Source organism: Antedon bifida, chromosome 2 (assembly GCF_963402885.1).
Source record: "Antedon bifida chromosome 2, ecAntBifi1.1, whole genome shotgun sequence".
NCBI classification, from domain to species: domain Eukaryota; kingdom Metazoa; phylum Echinodermata; class Crinoidea; order Comatulida; family Antedonidae; genus Antedon; species Antedon bifida.
This window is the reverse complement of record NC_136227.1, coordinates 18,871,393-18,897,986: the sequence shown is the minus strand read 5'-3', so window position 1 is coordinate 18,897,986 and position 26,594 is coordinate 18,871,393. Positions and strand designations below refer to the sequence as shown.

The window sequence follows — 26,594 nt, the reverse complement described above, 5'->3', positions numbered from 1 at the left end:
AACTACACCTAGTTTGCATAAGACATGCTTACTTGTATTTGGGGTTTCTCCATTGACATGTGTGTAATAACTACACCTAGTTTGCATAAGACATGCTTACTTGTATTTGGGGTTTCTCCATTGACATGTGTGTAATAACTACACCTAGTTTGCATAAGACATGCTTACTTGTATTTGGGGTTTCTCCATTGACATGTGTGTAATAACTACACCTAGTTTGCATAAGACATGCTTTTTTGTATTTTTTCTACTGATTTAAATTCTTACTTAAACTTCAACTTACAGGTAAGTATCGTTTAATTTTCAATTAATTCACTCCTTCTATCTCAATGTGGAAGGTTAATTAAATATACTAATTACAGACACCCTTAAGTCAGAGAAAACCCTATTAAGGGACAGAGGTGTAACGCCTAAAGCGCTCACTGGCTAAACCCAGGAGCCCTGCAGCAGTGGAAACAAAAACAGTTAAAATATAGTAAAAAAAAAATAATAGGAAAGGCATTAAAAATAAAAACAAAGTTAATTTCCGATACTGTTTTACCTTTTACCATTGACTATATTTTATCCATGCTTTTATACTTGTGGAAGTCTCTATCAGAATGTTTTGTTTAGCGCACTACTTTCTTTATATTTACCGACGTCGAAAGTGCCCTGTACAGTGGCGTATCCAGGATTTTGAAGTTGGGGGGGCCGGGAATTGCCAATTTGCCGACAAAATTAGTGTCATTAGATGTTTTGCCCTACTCTGACATAATTTGTACTTTATACTAAGTACATTTGAGAATAGTTCTCGGGTGGGTCTCGAACCCACGACCTCCAGATCACTAGCCTGGCATTCATACCTCTAGACCACCGAGCTTGCGCTGATGGCTACTGGTTAGTTAAGATCGACTTCATGGTACACGCGCGAGAGAAAACATTCCGCTGCGGGTGATTCGCATGCACCAATCAAATCAGCCAGAATCCAAAATCATTCAACCGCGAGCAATGCCAATCACGAGAAAGCTCAGCTTTGATTGGCTTACGATGACATCATATCACAAAATGGTGGTTTTGTAGTTGAGCCTCACGGAATATTCTGTTCCAAAAATGAAATACATGGATATTTTTTATGGTATGTGTGCTTTTTCTTTAAAAAATTTTAATAATAAAGGCCTCATATCGAGAAAAAAACCGGGTTTTTGGCACTTATAATAAATATATCTTAGAGAAAAAAGCACATGGAATGTGGAACTATATAATCTAAGTAAGAAGACATACAAATCCCAGGTCATGAGAGGCTCAACTGCAAATACAAGGTTGATTAGGGTAAGGTCACCGGACCGTTCAAAGACTTTTTAGTAAACAATCTAGCGCGTACGGCCGTACGTGCTAGATGATAAGATATTTTAACCACATTTTTTACGTGTTTGGTTAGATGTAATGAAAATAAAAAATAGTTGATCTGAAGAGAATGATATGATATGTAAATAAACAAACACTCAAACGAATTATGTTTACAGTTCAATTATTGTCAGAAAAATAGTTTATTTACATTAATTTTTTTCCCCGGCACCTTTGTTTGGCGACGGACGCGATGATGTGCCGACGGACACCAAATCAGGGGGGGCCCGGGCCCCCCGGCCTCCCCACTGGATACGCCACTGACCCTGTAGCCAAATTGGAAAGTACACTTTGAATGGACAGCAGGCCTCTGGCTTTATACTGTAAATGTTAGTAATCTTAATGTTGTGAATGTAATTTTTAAAGTAGTCAAATATAGAAAACAAATTCTCAAATATTAAAAAGTTTTTATTAAATATTATATAAATATGATAAAAAATATTATTCATAATCAAAAAACTGCACTGTTTATGCCACTTATTTTTTGTTGTAAACTTATTTTAATTTGTTTAAATTTGAACCGTAAAAACAGGCATTAAAATATGTCTAAAGCCTAAAAACAGGGGAAAATTTATTTTTTAGAAACAAAACAACAAAAAAGACAAAATGTTTAATGGATATCATAATAATTATGATGCTTTTCTGTTTTCATTGTTGAAACTGGCTACTTTTCAATTCTTCTCAATTTCCAGGTCAATTTATTGTTTATATTATACTGTATTTTTTGTTATTGTTTTTTCTGTGAAATTAAGGGGACAATTTCATTTTTTGGTTAGATTCCCCTGAATCCCTATTAAGAGGGAAATTTGTTGGGTCCCAAAGGTGTCCCCTTAATAGGGGTTCTAATGTAATAACATAACACACCCTTGCACAAAATTCAAAATTAACTGAACATGCATTAGAACAATTTAATTTAACCAATAGAATACCACTGAAATAAACAATAAGAAACAAAAGGTGATTAAAAACAATAAAGTTACTTGGAATATAGATAAAGATACTGACTGGGAACCTTTCAGGAAAGAAATTAAAAACAAATTTGAAAACTGGGACACCTCAAATTTAAACGCAAATGAAGCATGGAGGATATGGAAAAATAATTTAATTACGGTAGCAGAAACCACATTGGGTCATAAGAATAATAATAATAAAAAACGTAATTGTTGGTATGATGAAGAAATTGACAGTTGTATCAAAAAAAGGAAAGATGCTTGTAGATCCCATAGAATCTACCAAAAAACGAAAAATACTAATACATTTAAGCAAGAGGTATGCGATTCTCTATGGGATGAGTACCAAGAAATAAGAAAACAATGCAAATCACTAACAAAACAAAAAATATTACAAAAGAAAGTACATAGATGTTCAGAAATTATGAATAAAGGGGGTTCTCAATGCAGAGATTTTTGGTCCGAGCTGAAAGATAAAACACCCGTAGTCACACCTAATTCTATCTTTATTCCAGGTACAAAAAATGTTACTTCTGATAGAAATTGTATTAAAGACTCATTAAAAACTTACTTTAGTAGTATTAATAAACATAAATTAAGTACTAACAATAATTACCTTTATCATGAACCTCTATTACGACATTCCATTGGTGATAACTCACCATTATTAGAACAATTTATTTTCTCTCATGAAGACATCGAATATGCTATATCAAAATGTAAAAATAATAAGAGTCCTGGTGATGACTCAATAACCAATGAGCTATTGAAAAATGGAGGTTCAGAAATTGTAGAAGCATTATATAAGTTATTTAAGAAATTATCTACACTTGAAACTATACCCGAGGAATGGAACATTGGTAAGATTATACCAATACATAAAAAGGGTGATCGCAAAGAGCTAAGTAATTACAGAGGCATAACCTTAAACTCTACTGTATCTAAAATATATAATAAACTTATCTCTCAAACAGTGTCAAACTTCATTGAAGAACATAATTTGCTATCGGAAGCTCAGGGTGGGTTTAGGAAAGATAAAAGATGTGAAGACCACATTTTTATATTAAAAAGTATAATTGCTTGTCGCCAAGCTGAAGGGAAAAAGACATTTCTTGCATTTATGGACTTCAGCAAAGCGTTTGACACTGTTTGGCGAGATGGGTTGTTTTATGCATGTAAAATATGGGTATTAATGGACAAATGTTAAATATTATTACAAATCTGTATAAAAATTTAAAAGGAAAAGTCTCCTTTGGTGAATACGAAACTGACATCTTCAACATTGATGAAGGTGTCAAACAAGGCTGTCCACTCTCTCCTATTCTATTTAATATATACATTAATGAACTTAACAAAATTATTAAGGACAGAGATTTAGGTATTAATATATTTGATAAAAAGATTGGTAACCTATTCTGGGCTGACGACATAATCCTAATTGGAGATAGTGAAAGTGATCTAGAATCATTATTGAAAGCAGCAAACGACTTTGCAACAAAATTTAAAATGGTATTTAATTTTGAAAAATCATATGTAATTGTAACCAACCAACGCATTAACAAACATAGAAAATGGCCAATCGGTAATAAATTTATAGACGAAGCCAACACGTATAAATACCTAGGCATGCACATATCAAGACATTTAAAAGATACATGCCATATAGATGAAACGATTAAAAAAGGAAATAGAATTATTGCATATATAAAATCAATCATAAATGATTTCAATAGAATTATGTATGGTAATATACTTTGGAAAGGCATTGGAATACCAAGTATAACCTATGCATGCAGTATTTGGTTTTGTGAAAGCAAAACATCTATCCAAAAAATGCAAAAAAATATGCAATATCAAATGGCTAAATATCTTTTAAAAGCACCAAGGTATGTTGCAAAGGAAGCCCTTTATGGTGAACTTGGATGGCAATCGATTGAGTCCATACTATCGGCGGATAGAGGAATATCCTACTTCAAAAGATTGAAAAACATGGACGAAGGTCGTTTACCAAAAGTTCTGCTAAGAGCGCTCTTTGCACTTAAAAACACTTTAAATTAGAATTGGCTACATAATATAAAATCTATTTTAATCAACTGTGATATACAAAAATATTTTAACTTAGAATATGCTAATAATTGGCTTAAAGGTTTCAAAGAAAAAAACACTATAAGAGATAAGATGAAATGGCTTGAGAATGCTAAAAATAAACCATCACTAAGTAATTATATAAGGTATAAAAATGAACCAAAACTAGAAAAATACTTATTAGATAAGTGTAACTACCATGCTTCAAACCTAAAATTTAAAATTCGCTCCAATTCACTACCACTTGAAGGTAGAAAAGAAGCATGGTCACCTCAAAATACAGGTATATGTTTATTGTGTAATTGTAATGAAAAGGAAACTGTATATCATTTCGTATTTGAATGCAAACGACTTGAGTACGTTAGACAACCAATACTCATAAACCTTAAAGATGAGCTAAACAACAATAATCTATCCATGTTCTGGGAATTGTTTACTACTAGCTCTCTAGATCTTAAATACCACTTATTCTTCGATGATCTTGAAATCCATAATGAATTTAAAATTACACCAAATCAATTGACCCATGATGTATACGAATTAGCAAGTAATATTTTCGACAAACATTGTAAAATTTTTCTGACCATGGCTTGGAACACACGAAATGATATATATAATACAATTCCTTCTCAAACTTAATTTAATCATTTTCTTAGTATTTAATCTTTTTCAGTTTTCTTAAATTTTTTTTTTTGTAATTTGTTCTTATGTCTAATTTCTTGTTTTGTATTTATATTTAAGTGTGTATGTATTATTTTTCACTGTAAACTTGTTGCACATCTCATTGAGACTGTGCCTCTGATTTAAAAGAGATACAATAAAAGTTCAGTTCAGTTCAGTTCACTGATGACAATGGAGTAGTATTGAATAGCATGTGACCCACAATCCACCAATCAAATAACAACAATCTACTCTGTAAAATACTAATTTAATTATTATTTTATTCAATATATTTTAATTCATAAGTCAATTCAATATTTTGGAAATTAATTATAAATATTAAACTTGAATTAGTCATTATAAATCATCACATCATCATGCAATTTATTTATAAGTCAATTCAATATTTTGGAAATTAATTATAAATATTAAACTTGAATTAGTCATTATAAATCATCACATCATCATACAATTTATATTCTGATCAGATATTCATTCTGATCATATCATTATAAATTACTAATTGCATGTAAAATAATTATCATAATTATTGATAAGTTAAAATTAAAGGTAATAGTAAATGTGTATTTTACGAAATCGTAAATTAATTGAATCAATATCTAGTTAATAATAAGTTAAGGCAATAGTAAATTAATTTTTACAGTACTAAATATTTTAACTTTTTTACACTAGATTGCAGATAATTGATTGTAGGAATATTAGTATCAATAAATGGTGTATTCTAAATCCCTAGTTAAATTGAAATGACAAACCTGTTTCTAAATTACGTATTCAGTACTAGAGTAATATTTAGATACAATCGACCATTTTAATTCCATCTTCAGCATGTAGTTATTATTTACATGTATTAATGCGTTCTTCTAATATTTCATCTTGTTATACAGTTTAATAATTTAACTGACTTTCTAATATTTCATCTTATTTTACAAGCATATTGTAGATATTTTAGCCAACGTAGCTGAATAATAACAGCAAGCTCTTCGTTGATCAATTATTGATTACTGTTTCAGGTCACCTTGGTAATTCTACAGTCCATGTCTGTTATTCATGAATATATAATAATTTACTGCGTTCTTGTTAACATGGTTTGCAAACCATGATGAAGGTTCAAAACAGGATTTTTAAATTGCATTTAGTATATTCTCTATATTTGTTGTGCAACTGAAATTTTGACTTTTACAGTTTATTTGAATATGTTGATTTTATACTAAATATTCATTCGTCATTTAAGATAATTCTTAATGATGTAATGATATTCTTTAAATATTTATAAATAAATTTTTAATTAAAAACATTCATGACATGTTGCAGTATGTCAGACAAAGATTATAAGATATTGCCTGCTTAGAGGTAAAATATAAGATTTGATATCCCCGACAGAATGATATTTTGCTCAAGAGAATATATATTTCCCGAAGCACTAGCTGATGGAAATATAATTCTCGAGAGCATGATATCATTCCCGTATTGAGTATTGACCAACCACAAAAGGTCTTTCGTCACATCTATAGAGGGGGAATAACAAATGAGGGTGCTATGTATGCATAGTTTAAATAGTTTAGTTGATTAATTTCTTCAAGCAAGTTACTTGGCGCAGCGGGTAAAATGTATCGTGATGATGTGGACTTATCTTCGCGAGTTCAAGTCTCAGTAGATGACTTTTGTTTATTAGTGTTGCCACACGAAAATTACGCAGTCAATATCATCGTACTCGAGAATTTACTGGATTTTATATGTTTAATGACAGAGAAACGATAATCACGCGAAAATTACTCAGTCAATATCATCATACTCTAGGAAATTTACGATTTAGGATCCTCGCAGCAGTAGTCATGTGATGCAGTTTCAACCAATCATGTTCACGTATTTACATAGGCTATGTAATATTATTAGTTACACCCTGCTTGTTCACGGAATACGGGAAATATCTACGTCCTGGTTCCATATTCCATGAGGCCGAAGTCTGAATTTTATATAACTTTATGGATAGATTAGTATTACAAAACAATATTTAGAATGTATTAATTTATTCTAAGATTTAAATTAGTTTAATATGGACAGATTTTTTATATAAAAAAACACCAATAGCCAATATAAAAAAGGAAAAAAATACAATGGGATCAGGCATTAAGCAGGCGAAATAGGAGATATTTGGTTTCTATTATGCAGCAATCTCCCGTGACTCTCGAACCTTGTTAAAGGTAACATATCAGAAGAATGGACAGTCTTGGGTATTCCCTTTGCAAATTTAAGATTCTGAGTTGCTCTCCTGTCAGAAAGCGATGACAGTTTACAGACATTTAAAGCATCAACATATGTACCATAGTTCTTTCCCAATATAATGCTACAGGCTCTACGTTGGACTGATTCAATGGAGTTGCTAAGCGCCTTGGTTAAGCCAGAGTGCCATACGACATCGGCATATTCGAGCAAGGGCCTAATATACCCACAATAGACAGAGCATAGCTCTTTTTTAGACTCCTTAAGAAAAAGAGTTTTTTATTAGCCTTAAGGATGGTATCGCCAATATGCTTGTCCGATTTAAAATCGTTTTTTAGCGTGACTCCAAGTATGATAGCATGGTTGACAAATGCCACCAATATAAATTTTATTTTTATGAATATTCTTCAATACTAAAACATATTTGTAGAACCTGGCATTTAGAAGGGTTAAGATCCATCGCATTGTTTTTACACTGGTCTGCAAACAACCTTGTTGTGTTACTTTATAATTTTCATATACTGATAAGTCATCAACATATTTTAAGGCTTTTAAATTGGTGCCATTAACAGCATCATTAACCACAATTTGAATGACAATAGGACCTAACTTGGTTCGTTGGAGGACACTAGCATCTAACATTATAACATTAGAAAGGGAATTATTATACTTTACACATTGTTGATTTCTTGGATATGGAGGACGATAAACAATTAAGTAGTATTCAATATTAGTAAAATATTTTAAATGTAAAAGATATATGGAACGATGGCATATGTACAATGAGTATGCATAATACATCTTGTGCATTAATCGATTGCTGTTGACGTAGTCTACCTGACGGTATTGCTCTTATACAACGACAGACTTGAAATCAAGTACAAGATCATGTTTAAATTCGATTATGTTGAACAGATGGATTTTATATTGCATTTCTTTCTGGAAATTACCTTACATTGATATTTCAGAATATAGACTAAAATATAATGTTCATGTATGTATTGTAATGACCCAGCTGTGTACTACAGAGCATGTGTATTTACATGATAGAATTAAGGTTATTATATAAAATTATTAACCATTATTTCGAGGATAAAGACTACAGTACTGTAAGTCTCAAAGTGCCCTGTTGTGTGATGCCCCAGTGGTTCAATTTCTCATCTAACTCCCACACTCTTGCACTCTTACCACTTTAATTCTTATGGCTATAACCCTTTTGCATACATATTACTGTACATATTACTGTACATTTGGTATTCACAAAAATATGATTTAAAATTGTATGTAGAAACCTTTAGAATCATGCTCAAATGACATTTATTATTTTAAGTCACTGTTGTATAAGATATTGAACTCATACTGTAGGCCTACTGTACATTATATAAAGTAAATATTATTCGTATATAAATCTTCTTATTAAATTCTCTAATTGCCAAATAAATATAGCTATTTGAACAAGGATAACAATAGCATATGCCACTGCATATTGATTAATTTGCAGTTCTTTGCCTACCTACTACACAACCACTCATAAGCACTCCTCATTAACATTAGCATTATGCTTGACTGATCCATGTGCATGCATGATAACTCTTCTATTTGGCCTGCTGTAGTATTGTCAAATATTTTACGGATCATTTATAGTATGATTTATGTAACAAAATTACAGTATGCATTACATAAAATGTGTACAGTTTATTTAAAAAATTAAAATAAAAGATCATTATATTTGTATATTTTTTATTAGAAGCATAACTTAATTAGCTAGTTTGCACTGGCATATTAATTGTTTTACTGTTATTATTTAGAACCAATTGTCATCATATGCAGAATTTGATGATGGGGGTTTGCAGTGTACAATTTATTTAGAAAGTGTGTTTACTAGAAATTTTCGCGATTTGCCAGACCAGAAAGCTCATGACGTAAATTTTGCGATGCACCTGTGACGTCACAGCAATTTACGGTGATGGCTGTACGGCGAGCCTGGAACCTGGATTAACCTTGATCGATTTCAATTAAATACCTTTTCCTAATCAGTGTTGGGAGCTCAAATTATGAATATCATTTCCAAAGTTATAAAAGCTCTTAAATAACATATTTGAAACTTTAAAAAAATGATCATATACTGTATACTGTAAAATAATCAAATCTCGGGAGTCGCATTGCATATAGAATATTTTCCTGTTTCAGAGCTTAATTTATAATAATAATATTAATGGCATGTTATTGCATCACTGCATCATGAAATAAATATTGATTTGTGAATATTTGTCAAATTGTTTGTTCATTTGGTTTTCAAGTTTACTGTAACCATAGATTCTGTATCAAAGAAAAGTGAGTCTAGCGCAAAAACAATGACATGGTCAGTTTTTAACATAATGTGGACTGAATAGCAACTAATGATGCATGTTAATTAAATCCTTGTTGTATGTAAAACAAAAAACATCCACCAGAAATCAGCAAATTATGCATTTCCATAAAAAATATATTGTTTTTAATACTGAACAGGTCTCCAGGAATTCAATGTCAGTATTCACTTTGATAAAAATTGTGTAATTAAAAAAAATATATATATATTTACCTGAAAAAAATGAAATTTCAAGAAAAAGTAGTCAAACAGAAGCCCATTATCTGTCAGACAACTTATTTTTGGTTAAATCAGTTTAATATTTGTCTTTTTATGAAGTGAACAAAAAATTATTGTTGTTTGTTTTCTGCGGAAGTGATTTTAAATCTACATAATGACTTATGCAAAGTTTGATTTTATTCGTCTTTTTTTTTTTCATTTTTTGTGGAAAATGCACCTTTAATAAATGTGATATAGAAACACCACATCAGTTTGTTGCACTTTTTCGTACAAACTTTCAATCAACATCTTTATATTGTTATCTACCCCCAGACGATTGGTAGAAAGATTGGATAACATGAAGAAGAATGCTTTGGGTAATGGAACGACCCAATGTATTTTGTGCGGAGATGAGTTTGGTTTGCTAGGAGCCTCTCCATTAACATGTTTTGATTGCAAACGGGTAAGAAAATTTTTGTGTGTGATAGAGAAAAGAACATTTTTGTTAAGGTTGACTTTCCTCTACTATACTCTCACAAGAGGAAATCCACCCAGAAGAAAATTCCAATCGATACCTATAAATACCAGTAACCAAATTGAACTAGTACCTGCTGGAGCAGAGATTCAACTTTAAATTACTTATTAAGTACTGAAAGCAGTTTCCTCTAATTTTCTCCTGGTGAGTATGGTAACAAATTTAAGAACTGATAAGGACTAAAGAACGAGAGGAATATGTTTTTACAATACAGTATTGCAAACTCCTAAATCTCTGTCTGGACTGGAATTTATGTTAACAAAGAATTTGATGTGCCCATATATAGACAGGATGACATTATATCACTACCATATTTGACTACATCACATTTTTTGTCACATAAAGTTTGATAGGGATGTCCCAAAGAAGGGTTCTAAATGTACTTCAAATTAATGACAGTTTAAAAAATGTTAAATCCATAGTTATCTTTCGAAAAAAATGTTTTTAATTTCTAATTACTAATAAAATATTAAAATAAATTTTAAGCAATTTTTCTGAAATGTTTTTTGTTGCTTTGTAGTTGTTCTTGTTATCTTTTTCTTTAGGATCCTGTATGGGACAAGAGACTTCTCTTCTTGTCTTCATCTAATACAGGATACCCAATAATAGGTCTTTAAAAGTCTTTATTATATCATATGTAAATTGTTATTTTTTTATTATTGAAAATAATAAATGTCTATGAAATGAAATTAAATCAATTTAACCAGAGGAAAATTATAATTTTTTGTTTATATTTTCACCTTTATTTTTAATATGGAAAATATTATTTTGTGTTTCTATGCCTATTATTTTACACATGTTTTGTTTGAAGTTGTGGTTTTTGCCTACATAAAATGTCAGTTGCTGTTATACTGTACATTCAATTTTAATATTTTTCAAATTATATTGGCAGCATACAATTAAGTAAAAAAAGATGGTAAGATATTGTTGGTTGGGTATACTTCCTTTTATTACTAAAGGGTTTTTTAGTTGCATGAATTATGTTTATTTTTATGGTGTTTGCTATCCATGACAAGACACTTTTTAAGCCACTATGTGTTTGAGAAAAATAAATTGAATAATAAAAAATACAGGCTGATGTTGTTAGTATGTTTTAAGGGCAGAGTCTAGGATTTCTTCTATAACTTTCATCATCAAATAACAATGTGGTATAGAACTGCACATTTTTTGTCAGCTGGTTGATAACAAAACCTATTTCTAAAGCCATTTGGCTTTCACTTTTGGTGCTTTAATTTAATTAATTGATTTGAAACGATAAAGATGGGAAATCTGTAAGAATGAGAAAAAGTCACCCCAACCGAGATTCGAATCTTCTGCTTGATATGCAAATGTTCTAACCATTAGACCACTGGGGCTTTCATGGTATTGTTCAAAGTCGATTGGATAGCGACTCTTTAATACTCTCGGCGTGGTACGGCGGAACAGCACTAGTCCCTCAATTGTATGCATGCGCACCAGAGATCAAATACGTATATATATATTTGCTTAAAATACTTTTTAATGTTTTACATTTTCCTATTCTACAGTGGCATACAATATGGCTGTGTGCTTTCTTGTCCCAGCCAAAATATCCCGATTATCTAATTTATAGTAATTTGGTATTATCTGCTATTTTATCACATTTTATTTATCCTTTAAAAATATATATTATTTACAAAAGAAAATTCAATTCTTTGGTTTAAGATTTTGTTGTTGTTGAATGTATGTAGTTAATAATGCTTTGAATGTGTTTTTTTTCTCCAGTCTGTGTGCACAAAATGCGGCGTTGATACCCTTAATTGCCAGAAACAACCTATACTACTTTGCAAGATTTGTAGTGAAAACAGAGAAGTATGTTTTAGTTGTATGAAATGTATACCGTATTAAACACAAATCCCAATTGTAGAATTGTTTAATGCAGACCTGTATTTAGAAATATATATTGTGATTGTACTATAATCTTTATCACAATAAAAAGGTGTAAGCAAAATTGCAGTAGTGCAGTACAGTAGTATTTTCTTGTAGCGACCAACAGTAGGGTACAGTATTTTAGTTGGCCAACCACTACAAAGTCATGCAGCAGTTTTACAAAATTATATGCAGAATAAATCATGTATTTTTTGGGGGGTAAAATAACACATGTAAATCATATGAGTAATCTTGACTGATATGTGTTCTGCCCTGCCTGCGTTGGTAAGGTTTGGATGAGATCTTTCCAAGATGACCTATTTTGTGCAATTTATTTCATGATGTGGAAGATTTAATTGTTTTAAATTCTAAATGTGTATGAATTGAATCAATGTCGAGTTTTAGAGTTAGTGGTAGGGTTGTATGTGACCTTTTTCTGAAATTTAGTAGGTGTAGCTCTGAAAAATAGAATTCTATGACTCAGTTTGTTGGAGTGTGTGGCCAAACAAGAAATCGCTCTTTCATTACATTTGTATACTTATGAATAATAATTAAAAAACAAATTAACGTTACTGTATTTTTGGATGCAATGTATGTCAATTGTCTTCCATTGTCATTCAAAAAAGGTTCATTTTAAATAATATTTTACTATTATATTTTCATTTCATATCGTAGATACTTTTGATTAACCCAAAGATATATAATATTAATAGTTATTAATTTATCTGTAGCTGTGGAAAAAATCTGGAGCCTGGTTCTTCAAAGCAATTCCTAAATATGTGATTCCTGAAAAACGGCAGGACACCGACAAGTATCAGGCCATGGGACCAAGCAGAACAGCTGCTACTTTACGTAATAGACAGCAGCGTACTGCAGGACGATCACGACGTAAGTCATACTAATTGTTGATTAAGTACCCGGTTTAATTAATCGAAGAAAGATTTTAAAATTTAAGGGAGAATAATCTTTAAAACAATAAACTTTGGACAAATATTTCTGTAAAGAAATAGTGTATAGTGTGTTCCATGTCTTCGACATGTCTGGGAAAAGAAGGCTCACGCTTGAATGATTTTGGATTCTTGCCCTTTGATTGGTTGACTTGACGCGAATCAACACAAAGTGAAGTCATGATGTACTGAGGGCTGCATGTCCAAAACACGGGAAAATAATGTATTGAAATTTACAACGTTGATATTACAAAATATATTACAAGATTTTTAAAGTTCATACAATTGCCTACTGAGGGCGCAATTTATTTACTTCGTTCGTGGCTAAAAATGATTATTTTCGACGATGTTTTGGACCCTATATTTCGAAAACTACAAGTCAAATTTTCATAATTCTTTCTTTATTTTAATATTGATACAAAATATCAACAGGCAATGTATGCTAATAACTGCTAATGTTACATCGTCATCCCTAGCTAGGTAGTAGGCCTATATAAATATATATATATATCCAAAATATTTTATACTCTCGCATACTATACTCATATACTGAATAATTGATTTGTATGATTTTTTTAGCTGCTTATCACAGTGAAAGTGAATCAGAATCATCAAGTAGTTCTGATGATGAAGTTGCTATTCGCAAAAAGAAGTTGAACAAAAGGAACGGTGGTGCAATAAGTAAGTTTTTATTTATCAAAAGCAGTCAGAAGGTAAAAATGTATACAAATTGTGACCATCATTTCAAAGTTTGAGTCTACATTTACTTGCTCTGCACAGTGCATGCTCACAAATATACACATCCATGCGAATATATGAAATATTTAAAATGGTCTGAAACATACTGTATTATTGAAAGATTGATTTTGCCCAGTTAAAACATTATAAGGGCATGTACATGCATGTTGAATGCGCACATATTTGATCTTATATGATGATGGATGACCTGAAGTTTATTTTTTTTAAAATTATTTTTATTATTCTTTATTTGGTTCAATATATAAAAACATACATCAGAAATTCCTCTTATATACACTGCAGAGATATTAACAAATATACATACAAAATACAAATCAATACAAAATACAAATAAATGAACTAATTATGACGTATATATAATGGCCGGTAATAAAAATATAACTAAAAGCAGAAAATCCTGTGTAGATCAGAACTATTGATTGCATACTACAAAATCCATTTTGACGTAATCTTGCTAACAGACAGACAAATCATTAATAACCTCCTTGACAGAGATAATTAGGATTTATAATACATGCTTTTTGTTTGTATAGCAAAGGATAATGACAATCTAAGCATTGCCAGCTCCAGCCACAATGAGTTAATAGGTATCTATGGAGCTGGTGTAACAGGAAGCAGGACAAGTCTTGGCAGCATGGGATTTGGTGCTACTAGTGCTACAGAAAGTACGCAACAAGAATCCGACAGTGATGATCGAAGTAAGAGTCCAACAAATACTGCAGGTATGCAATTTTCCATACTTGTTTTTTGTTCTTGAAGTTCTTATAAAGGCAAGATGGTCATTTTGATACACAATGTGGAGTAGAAAAAATGTGTATGATGAACAACCAAACAAATTCTTTCCCTTATAATATAGATTATAACCCAGATAAATTGTTTATGTAAGAAGACTACCAGGTAGTCTTATCCCAGTATTCTTATAACCCAGGAGCCTTAATAACCCATGTAGTCTTATCCAATAGTCTTATAACCAACCATATTTAGGTACTCTTCTTAAACCAGGTACTCTTAACCCAGTTAGTCTTATTAAACCCAGTTAGTCTTATTAAACCCAGTTAGCCTTTTTAAACCCAGTTAGACTTATTAAACCCAGTTAGACTTATTAAACCCAGGTAGACTTATTAAACCCAGGTAGACTTATTAAACCCAGGTAGTCTTTTACCCAAGTAGTCTTATAACCCAGGTAGTCTGATAACCCAGGTAGTCTTATAACCCAGATAGTCTTAGAACCCAGGTTGTCTTATAACCAGGTTGTCTTTTAACCCAAGTTGTCTTATAACCAGGAGTCTTATAACTCAGGTAGTCTTATAACCAGGTAGTCTTATAACCCAGGTAGTCTTATAACCAGGTATAGTCTTATAACCCAGATAGTCTTAGAACCCAGGTTGTCTTATAACCAAGTAGTCTTAGAAACCAGGTTGTCTTTTAACCCAAGTTGTCTTAAAACCAGGAGTCTTATAACCCAGGTTGTCTTATAACCAGGTTGTCTTATAACCAAGTAGTCTTAGAAACCAGGTTGTCTTTTAACCCAAGTTGTCTTAAAACCAGGAGTCTTATAACCCAGGTTGTCTTAAACTCAGGTAGTCTTATAACCCAGGTAGTCTTTTAACCCAAGTTGTCTTATAACCAGGAGTCTTATAACCCAGGTAGTCTTATAACCAAGTAGTCTTAGAAACCAGGTTGTCTTAGAACCCAGGTAGTCTATAACCCAGGTTGTCTTATAACCCAGGTAGTCTATAACCCAGGTATAGTCTTATAGCCAAAGTAGTCTTATAACCCAAGTAGTCTTATAACCCAGGTTGTCCAAAGTAGACTTATTACTTATTATTATGTAGTCTAAACCCAGTAGTTATAACCCATGTAACCTTTTCTAGTTAGTCTTAATCCAAGTACTTTAATAATCCATGTAGCCCAATAACCCAGGTTGTCCAAGGTATATAGTTATAACCCAGTGTAATCTTATATCCTTGGTAGTCTTTAACGAGATACATCTGTATCTCATTAGTATATGCAATTTTTTAATTTGAAAGATTTTGTTCTTGCATACTGTACACACAGTACATTATGCATGTTACTACTGATATATAGGTTTATATAGGTTAATGCACATCATTTAAGTATATCAATATTTTTTTTAAATAATTTTATCATTGATATTATAATAACAATGTGTTTGTTTTCAAGTAAAATGCATTTATTTATGAGGAGAATTGTGTAAACCTAACACTGTATTAATGTGATGTCAACTTGTGATGTCACTTCAATTCATTTGAATGCATTTTTCTTGATTTTTCTTTAATGTTTTAACTTTTGTGCACTACATTTGTTACTATTTATCTTGGGACACCTTATCATTGCTTGTATGCATACACAGCCTGTTCTGCTATTAATTCTTTCTCTTAGATTTGAGTCGTACAAGCTCTTTGCGATCATTTCGATCTAGCACTAATTACTCTCTCTCAGGTAAGGAGCTGATGGCATGATGTATTATAGCATGACACAGCTCATATCAGATGCCACCATAACTTTAACCTTGCACTTCATGTTTTATGTAATACAATTGGTTCGTTTCATTGTGGTATCAAGTAAAATCTATCTTCATCTTGTGAATTTTTTTTTAATACATATTTTTTTCAATTCTTTTTGTAAAATTCATTGAGTAAAAAACAGCATGTTTTGCAAAGGCGATCATACATGGTAGTTTCGTATCATAAACTATTATATATTTATTTATTAATACATATTTAATTATCAAATACCATGTGACTCAAAACAAATTACAAGAATCTCAGCAGGTGTTTTATAATATCTGTTAGCTTGGTTGCAAGTGCAAATCGATGTTGCTTGTTCTGGTTGTCAATACTTTACAAATTGTGTTTGTGACTTAAATCATTTTATGTTGTGTTTCAGAAAACAAAAAAAGTCTCAAAACATGGCGGTCTAACAAAAATGGTCAATAAAAACTGTTGTTATATATAAATATTTATTTTGTATGATCTGTATTTTGAAATCAACTATTAATATGTAAAGTTTAATCCATTTGCATGCTGTTTTCCTTTTGTAATTTCAATATTCATTTTAATTCCATAGATGTCCAAATGGTTCAACCTAAAAGCATCAAATGCCTTTTCTATTTCATGTATAAGTTTATAAATTTGTACTCTATTTTATAGGAATTATATGAAATAGTGCTTTTATTTTGATTTTTAGAGTAAATTTATTTATTCTGTTTACAATAGATAGTAATACAGTAGTGCTTTTACTTTTTTTTTTAGTGTAAAACTTGTTTCTGATTACAGACAGTAATACAGTAGAACTATTACGTCGACACCTTCGAGACCCAAAACATTTTTCCTCTTAATAGGGAACAATAACCAACAACTGAAAGTAAAAAAAAAGGATATGTCAAAATTAACAGTACCGGTAATAAACTGGATCAACTCATGGAATTTTACAACTTAACACTTTTGTACTATAATTTATTATCTAAATGAATATAATTATGTTGCTCTTTTTTGTTTGTTTTTGTGATGGGAAAACAAATTTATCCAATTATAGGGACTAACTTAAACATTCGACATACTCAAAATTGTTGGAGTTGGAGATAAAGTCTCCCTGCCCGTATTGTTAAAAATTGACCTTGTTTAGCGTGCAATTGTCTCCTTAATAGAGGTGTCCCCTCAATGATCTATGTAAAATACTAAGGTCTCAAAGGCAAACATTCTTATCTTCTATGCTCATTTATTTTTAAATTTTACAAATTTAAAATGTTTTTTTAAGAACTTAAGCAATGATCATAAAGCACAATATGTATTTTTTGTTGATGAAAGATATTTATCTGTTTACAGACTTAAGCCATACAAGTTCTGTTAGATCTGCTGGAAGCACATCAAATGTAGCACCACCACAAAAACAAGGATCTCAGGAGTCTCATGATGATATGGACAAAGCATTTACAGATTATTCAGCATCAGGCTTCTCAATGGCTGGACATGAGCAAGGAGGCTTAGGTCTAGCTGACCCAGTACAGATGGACCTTAGTCCTGATGACTGTAAGATATATAACATTTTGAGACCAGCTTAGCATGGTCTTAATTGTAAAAACTTGGTCGTGGGATAATAGTTTTTATTAGAAAATAATCTTATTTTGGACCTTGTAAATGAAATGGTCTCCAAAGCTGGTTCATTGTTTATGCTCATCTGCTTTAAGAACCAATTTCTATACAGTATGTGGGTTTGAATATCATCCTGATTGCCATTCCCTAAATTTATCCCAATCATCAGAAGTTGAAAGAGTACAGTAGGCTTATCATTTTTCAGCACTATAAAATACTGCCCTTGAAATACTTAATTTGACTTGCTGTTAGTTGTCATCACTTACTACTACATTTGGAAATTATGTGAATATTGATTTGATGTTATATATATGGAGTAGCTTGTAAGCAACCAGTGGCTGGGGGCCAGGGGGCTGCCAAGGGACTCCAGACGGGTCGATGGGCCGAAGGCCCTAGAAAAATGTTGCTATCTGACATTTTCAAGACAGATTTAGGGATTGTTTTTTATTGATGACCATCAGAATCTCACACACAAAAACAGCAGCTTCAGTGAATGCAGCCATAAACAAAATATGTATACGAACATACTGTAAGACCTAGATTAGACCGCATGTGTTTTTTGTCAAGCAACAAAACTGCATAACTTACAGCTGTGGTTGAAAGAAACTGCTTATCATTGACTGTTTTTTGTATGTAGTGACAGCGCAGAGTCACTAAAAGTATATACTGTATCTCTCTCGCGATCTAAACGGAACCCACATGGTCGTGCACCGAATACGTACTATTGAAAAGTTTCCTTGTATTCTTCAAACGTTGAGAGACACAATGTTTGTTATTCACGCGACCGTTTATTAAAATAATATTTGTGCAACTTCATTAAACTAGGCCCGGGCCTAGCCTAACTGATAAACGATCCGTCGAGTTGCAGAAAAATAAAAATAGTCATTATTTTATTTTAAAAAGACATGGCTTTTAGGGGGTGCTAAAGCTTGTTTATCCCCCGTCTAAATCCGCGCCTGGTCTGTGAAGCTTAGCTGCCAGTTTCCTATCTTTGATGGCTTTTTGTACCTCATTATCAAACCATGTAATGTAATGGTTTTCGTTTATTAGTAATTTTTTTAATGCCAATACCATTGGTTGCTGCTGCTAAATATTTTTCCAAGATTCCCAAAGGGCATCAACATCTACAAATGAATTGGCAGTCCAATTGTTTAGTTTATTTCTTTCAATCAATCAATCAATCAAATCAAAGATATTTTGAAATAGTGATTAATTCAATTTATTATTCCAACATTTGGGTTTTGAATGGAGGACTGCATATGAATTTTGAGTTTAATATTAAGTGTTTAATAGAAGAGCTTTATGCCTAGTCTGGTTCGTTTTTGATCTTAATTATTTCCGAAGTTAACCTTTACCCATAATCTTTCATTTGTGTCTGATAAACAATCATAAGATATTATCATCTAAAGTTTTAATTTTGTTTGAAATATAAACACCTATTCCGCCCCCACCTCTATCATTTCTGCTTTTGGCAGATGGTAGTTAGATGATAGTTATTAATATTAACATTCATTTCGTTTTTCAAAAAAGTTTTGACAATCCCAAATATCTGAATGTTATTATCATTAAGAAATTTTCGAATTTAGGTCTTAATTTATTTTCATTATTAAATGCTATTTTAATTTTAGTGGATTTTGTTGGGTCGTCATTACCTGCACAAGTTTTGCTTCCCCTTCTGTGGCAATTTCTTTTATGATTTTTGTATCGCTTTTGTAATGAGTTGTTACAGTTGGAGTTAATGTCATTGGATCTGTATTTCTGCGTATTTCTTAAACTAAATTATCAGCATAATAATTTTATTATTTCCTTAGCACCACTCGGTACACTGGAGTTCTCTGTTTTATATGATGCTGTAAGTAATGTTCTTCACTGCACTATCATCAGAGCAAAAGGCTTAAGAGCAATGGATTCTAATGGCTTCTCAGATCCATATGTCAAATTACATCTTCTACCCGGGGCATCAAAGGTAAAGTAATGTGCTCATACACCATGTTTTTTCACTTTTTAAAAATGTATTTAATACAAAATTGATTCATTAATTCATAGTTTTGAATGCAGAAAGTTTACAAATGTTTACAGAAAGAGAATAGGTGGTAATTTTAACATAAAAAGTGGTCTTAATTAGCATAATTAGTTTTCAGTAATTACAATTGCTGTTGATTTTTATTTTGCAGTCTTCTAAGCTGAGAACAAAAACAATGAGCAAGACCTTAAACCCAGAGTTTAATGAAACTTTGACATACTTTGGCGTAACTGATGAAGACCTCCAACGAAAGACGTTGAGGTAATGTTAATTATTTAAATATCATTTACCAAAATAATTTGGCAACATGAATGTTACTACAATGCAGTAAGCCTATAACAAACAGATGGACTGACTGATTGTTCTACCACAAACATTATAGAGATCTTGATAGATATCAATTGTTTTGTACAACAATGCAATAGACAATGTCATTGTTTGGCTAGTTATCACCTTATAGACCTATTATTCACCTTAACTTTACTTGTTTATAGTGACAAAACACCCCTATTGTTTGAATTTATATCATTTAATTTAAGTATTTTTAATTTTCTTTCAGACTTACTGTAATGGATGAAGACAAATTAGGACACAATGACTTTATTGGAGAGCACAGATTAGCATTAAGGAAACTGACTCCCCATACCACCAAGACATGTAGTGTCTACCTCCAAAGGCCTCTACCTGTAAGTTTGATAAAATATACAGTCAAATTATCCCTGTTTCTAGTCCTCATAGTCTGCCTATTTCTGCTCCTTGTATTTTCCATTATCAGTCTGCCTATTTTGTTGGTGTTGTCATAGATATTCCATTGCTCATTCCATTCTCACCTTTTGTGGCCTCAATGTTTCCCCATTCCTGTTCTTTATTTGTTCATAATCTTCCCATTCCCACCTTTTGTGGCCTCAATGTTTCCCCATTCCTGTTCTTTATTTTTTCATAATCTTCCCATTCCCACCTTTTGTGGCCTCAATGTTTCCTAATTCCTGTTCTTTATTTTTTCATAATCTTCCCATTCCCACCTTTTGTGGCCTCAATGTTTCCCCATTCCTGTTCTTTATTTTTTCATAATCTTCCCATTCCCACCTTTTGTGGCCTCAATGTTTCCCCATTCCTGTTCTTGATTTTTTCATAATCTTCCCATTCCCACCTTTTGTGGCCTCAATGTTTCCCCATTCATGTTCTTTATTTGTTCATAATCTTCCCATTCCTACATTTTGTGGCCTCAATGTTTCCCCATTCCTGTTCTTTATTTTTTCATAATCTTCCCATTCCTACATTTTGTGGCCTCAATGTCTCCCAATTCCTGCTCTTGGTAATTTCATGTTTAGTCAGTTCGTTCTTGCACCCAACTGCTATGTTATAAACTTTTGTTGACAAAATACTAAATAACTAATGCTCTGTATCTGTTAATTAATAGTTAGATAAAGATGAAGAAATTGGTGAAAATGAAGGAAAAATTCTCATCTCATTGAAATACATATCGTCTAAACAACAACTATTGGTAGGCATTGTACGCTGCGCTGGTTTAGCATCTATGGATTCGAATGGCTATTCAGACCCTTATGTTAAGGTGTAAGTAACCTTTGTAATAATATATACACAGATACTCTTCCACCACTGTATCCGTCACCAGTAGGCTTTACTATATAATATATTAATACCAGATGTTTCATTTTAGGTGTTTGAAACCAGACCAAGGAAAGAAGTATAGGTTCAAGACCAGCGTCAAGAAGCGAACTCTTAACCCAGAGTTTCATGAAGTATGATTTTTAAAATAATTCAAAATAATCAAATCTATTTTTATATTCGTTCATTGAACCATGAAGGAAATAATTTATTTATTTCTTCCATGATCAGGATTCAGGATTGGACAATAAAGGGTTTGAAAACAAGTACTTGAGCCAAATGCACCACCATGGGGCAAAAATTTGTTAAATGACATCCCTAGATGCCCGGGAATGGTACTCTCGCACATAAAATTCATGATAAATAATAACCTCTAGTTCGCCAGAAATGACAGCGCTAGCAAACATCAAAAGCCATTTAAAAGACACTACAGTAGGATAACGTTTTTTGCGTTCAATGCATGTGAACGTCAGGTCAGGGGAACTCCCTGATGAAGGTAATTTGGGTACGGTATATATAAACACTAATAAATATAAACAACATTTCAATCCAGATCAAAGCAACCTGACAATCCCCAAGGAAATTGCAGACCCACCACCTTACATCACTACCCTACAAAATATGATCAAACCATTGATGATCTACCACCATCCAAAGAAGAGGTATTGAATGCCATAAAAAACCTCAAAGCACGCAAATCAACTTTGGACATTAATATTGATGTCCTGCAAACGTCCAGTCCTTTACTAAATGAAGTAATTGACACCATGTACCAATTATTCACTGAAGTATGGTCAAGTGGTGAAGTTCCAGACAAAGATCACTACAATAATGGTCTTAAGATGAATCTAACCAAAACTGAAACCATGATCATCAACAGGTTAGATGAAAGAGATGGAAAATACCCTGACACTATCATCAGCATAAACAACATCAAATTTAATGATGTGAAGACCTTTAGATAACTTGGATCATGGAAAACTTACAACAATATCCATATAGGTGAAGAAGAACTTAAATATGAATGCTGCCAAAGGTGCATTTGCACTATAACTACTTTGACAACACATGAAGATGCATGAGGTATAACACCTAGCCTGCGCACTGAGTGCATCGAACTGTCAAACTAATTTCCCAGGCCTTTTTCATGATACGAGCGGACGCGGTGCCTCTATACTTATACACTGTGTTTTGCTTATCATTTTTTTTCACTTAGAATTTACTATTTGGTGATCAAAACAATTTTTCTTTTTTTTAAAATCAAAAAGAACATTTTGCAGTAAAAAGTATGTCCATAAGACTGTCCATAAAAACCACATTCCCTACGTTTTTTTGATTTAATTTAAGGTCACAAACTGAATTTTATGTAAATTTAAATACTATATGGATTTAATGCAATAATTTTTTTCTTCTTTAAATGGTAAAAATCTTAAATATAAGTATAAGTTAAACTAGATTTGAACTCGTCACTACGGACGAGTTAGGTTATCCGCAGCGCAAACGCCACGTGCACGTCATACGTTAGAATATTGCGCACAGTATAACGATTATGCCATTGAAAAAATGTTAGTGCGCTCTCTATTTTACGTCACGTCTAAGTATATGCAGTATACACTATATACTGTATACGTACTACATACAGTGCAGAATAGGTGAAAATAAGTGACCAAAGTTATTGACGATTTTGAACATGATGACGTCATCACAAATTAAAAAATGGTATATCATGCGAAAGATAATTGATTGACCTAGACAATATAAAAAAATGGGGGGAAATGGATTAAGGATAAGTGGAGATGCGCTCTATTAAATGTGATGAGCTATGACGAAAGAGACAAACATCCTCTATTTAATATTCGAGTGGACATACGATGACGTCACAATGTCCGGTTAGCCATATCGATGCATGATTTGATATCTACAACTCATCTACTCTCAGAATATGTAATTAAAAATAAAATTCACTATGTAGTTTAGAATCTATGACTATTTAAAAAAAGGCATAATTTTCACAAATTTTGGAACTTTTTCATAAAAAACGCACGCAAATTGTCCAATTCGACGTGCTCGTATGACATGATTTTAAGTCGAAATTGTTTGAAAGTTGGTAAACTTACTAGAAAAGGCTGAAAAAACAAAAATCACGCAAAACAAAATGTTTTTTTGCGCTATGTGCACGCGCGCGTAAAGAATTGCGCGCCCTTGGGAATTTTTGAAATGCTCAAAATGACATGAAACGCGCAGAAAGTTGATTAGAAATTGATTTCTCGCATTCTGAAATTTTAAACGCGCGTGCGCGCGTAACTTTCTGTAAAACATGTTTGCGCATGTTATGACTTAAATTTTCACTAAGTTTCAATACAAAATGACTTTTGGTTTTTAATCTATGATCAATCATTGAAATTCATAAAATCGCGCGTAACTTACGCTGCGCGACTCGAAAATCATGAAACAAAGTTTCTTGCACATCTACAGCTACAGGTCGATCTTTTGACAAAGTTATACAATCTTATGTTGACCAGAATAAGAGATACGCTGCGAACAAAATTCCGGGAAAGAAAGAAGAATAAGATAGAAAAACTAGATTTGAACTCGTCACTTTGACGAGTTTGGGTTATCCGCGCAAACGCAACATGCACATACTTTAAACTATATGAACTTCGACAATTATTATGCCATCCTATGACATGAATTAAGAATGTTTACAGTGCTGAATTGTACCTATTTTGTAGCATACAGCATATTACAGTGATTACAGAATACACTGTATGTTATATACAGAGTAGCATAGACGAAATTACGAGACCCATCTTTTAAATCCAATTATTAACACGATGACGTCATCAAATTGGCATATAAAGATAACAATTTTAGAAGATAATTATCTAAATAATTACATTAAAACAAAATTGAAGAATTTTGGGCACGTAAAAGTGAGATGCGCTCTATTTAATGTGATGAGCAATAACGAAAGAGTAAAAAATCCTATATTTTACATTCGTGTGGCCATACGATGACGTCATAACATCCGAGGGGTAAAGATTCTGCATGAATTCATATCTACAACATATCTGCTTACATATTAAATTTAAAAAATGGGGGTCATGGATGATCCTGAGGAGCTATAATAGATTAAAGATAGACATAATTTTGACAATATTTTGTCACTTTTGCAACTAAAACGCGCGCAAATGATCTAAATCAACCTGTTCGTATGACGTCATTTTAATTTGAAATGATGTCAATCTCTTTTAAAATGACTAGGAAAGACTGTAAAATTATAATTCAAGAGAAAAACACATGATTTTCATGCTCCGTGCGCACCTTACGCGTAATTTTTTTCGCGCGTGTGGGAATTTTTGACATGCTCAAAATGTCATGATCAGCGTAGAAAGTTGAATAGAAATTAATTTTGCGCATTTTGAAATTTTAAATGCGCGTGCGCGCGTAACTTCTTGTGAAACATGCTATTTTTAATCCATAGAATGTTTTCCCATGATATGACTTAAATTTTCACCAAGTGTCAATACAAAATGACTTTTGGTTTATAATCTATGATCAATCATTGAAATTCATAAAATCGCGCGTAACTTACGCTGCGCGACTCTAACGTCATATAACGAAGTTTCTTGCACATCTACAGCTACAGGTCAATCTTTTGACAAAGTTAAACAATCTTATGTTGACAAGGATGAGAGATATGCGTGCAACAAAATTCCGGGAAAGAAAGAACAAAGAAGATGAAAAAAAAAAAAGATCGTGACAATAACAAGGGGTTATCCGCCAAGTGCGGATAACCAATAATTTAAGCGGCCCACTATAAATACCAGCATGCATTACGCGCAGATTGATATTTTCGTTTTGCATCTGTGATGTACCCACTTTGTTTGATTGCGAAAGCAAAACAAATGGAAGAATTGTAACTTTTCAGCTAAAATTCCAGGTCTTTCCCAATTTGTATTCATGTATTCTGCTAAAAAAAAAGAAAAAAAGCAACTAGACAACGCCAAACTTAGCCTATAGATAGCGTACAATGTTCGCTTACCAGCTAGGCCTACAAAACTAAGCTTATAGGCCTAAGATCATCCACGAGAGGACATTCGACGCAAGCTACTGTTGCATTGTTTTTCTCTTTTTCGACGTAAACGTACATTTTAAATTTAAGACAAAGAATGCCCTGGTTTAATGTTTAAGTAATATATATATGCATTATATTTACAAAACATTAACAATTGTAGGGAAAGTGTCTTGTGAATTACGTATTTGTAAGTACTTGTTATTTCTGTTGGTTACACTTCCCGTCACGTCATTGTCTGTCATCTATTGAAGGATGTATTCTGCCGTATTGTGAAATAGCAATTACTAAATTAAAAGCAAAACACTATGGCATAAATCGATTAATTATAAGAATTTTGGATTGTCAGAAATGGGTATTATACATGTCATGGGTGGGGGTTCGCTGTAGATTAAGGGAGGTTTGCTGTGGAACCATATAAACTCCCCTGGCTAATGGGCCTGATGATTGGACAGTAGATTGGCTAGTAGATAGATGTTTTTTTTAATTCCCAAAAACATACATACAACATACAAGACTACAAGATAGAGAGGTTGAGGTTGATAATGAAAAATATGTTTTTGTTTTAAAAAGGAATTCACTTATGATGTAAAAGACAGTGAACTGGCTAAGAAGACTTTGGAGGTAACAGTTTGGGATCAAGACTTTGGCAAAGCCAACGATTACATTGGTATTAAATTTATTATATTTGTAAAATAGTTTATAAAATCATTTATCAATATGTCAAATCAATAATCTT

General features: G+C 32.2%; 1 protein-coding gene across 3 annotated transcripts in view; it reads left to right on the top strand.

The window, feature by feature from the left end:
- The window catches only part of LOC144835091 (rabphilin-3A-like), a 53,487-nt gene that overhangs the window by 24,499 nt on the left and 2,394 nt on the right, over window positions 1-26,594 (top strand). Inside the window, exons 4-16 of one of the 3 annotated variants that reach the window (XM_078690124.1) lie at window positions 10,219-10,348; window positions 12,164-12,250; window positions 13,039-13,195; window positions 13,834-13,935; window positions 14,547-14,735; window positions 16,417-16,476; window positions 17,862-18,065; window positions 19,940-20,094; window positions 20,303-20,412; window positions 20,711-20,837; window positions 21,572-21,726; window positions 21,833-21,914; window positions 26,429-26,525. In XM_078690124.1, the coding sequence (XP_078546250.1) occupies window positions 10,219-10,348; window positions 12,164-12,250; window positions 13,039-13,195; window positions 13,834-13,935; window positions 14,547-14,735; window positions 16,417-16,476; window positions 17,862-18,065; window positions 19,940-20,094; window positions 20,303-20,412; window positions 20,711-20,837; window positions 21,572-21,726; window positions 21,833-21,914; window positions 26,429-26,525 (1,655 nt within the window). The remainder of the gene's footprint in view (window positions 1-10,218; window positions 10,349-12,163; window positions 12,251-13,038; window positions 13,196-13,833; window positions 13,936-14,546; window positions 14,736-16,416; window positions 16,477-17,861; window positions 18,066-19,939; window positions 20,095-20,302; window positions 20,413-20,710; window positions 20,838-21,571; window positions 21,727-21,832; window positions 21,915-26,428; window positions 26,526-26,594) is intronic. The other 2 variants (XM_078690126.1, XM_078690125.1) reach the window with 2 other exon arrangements.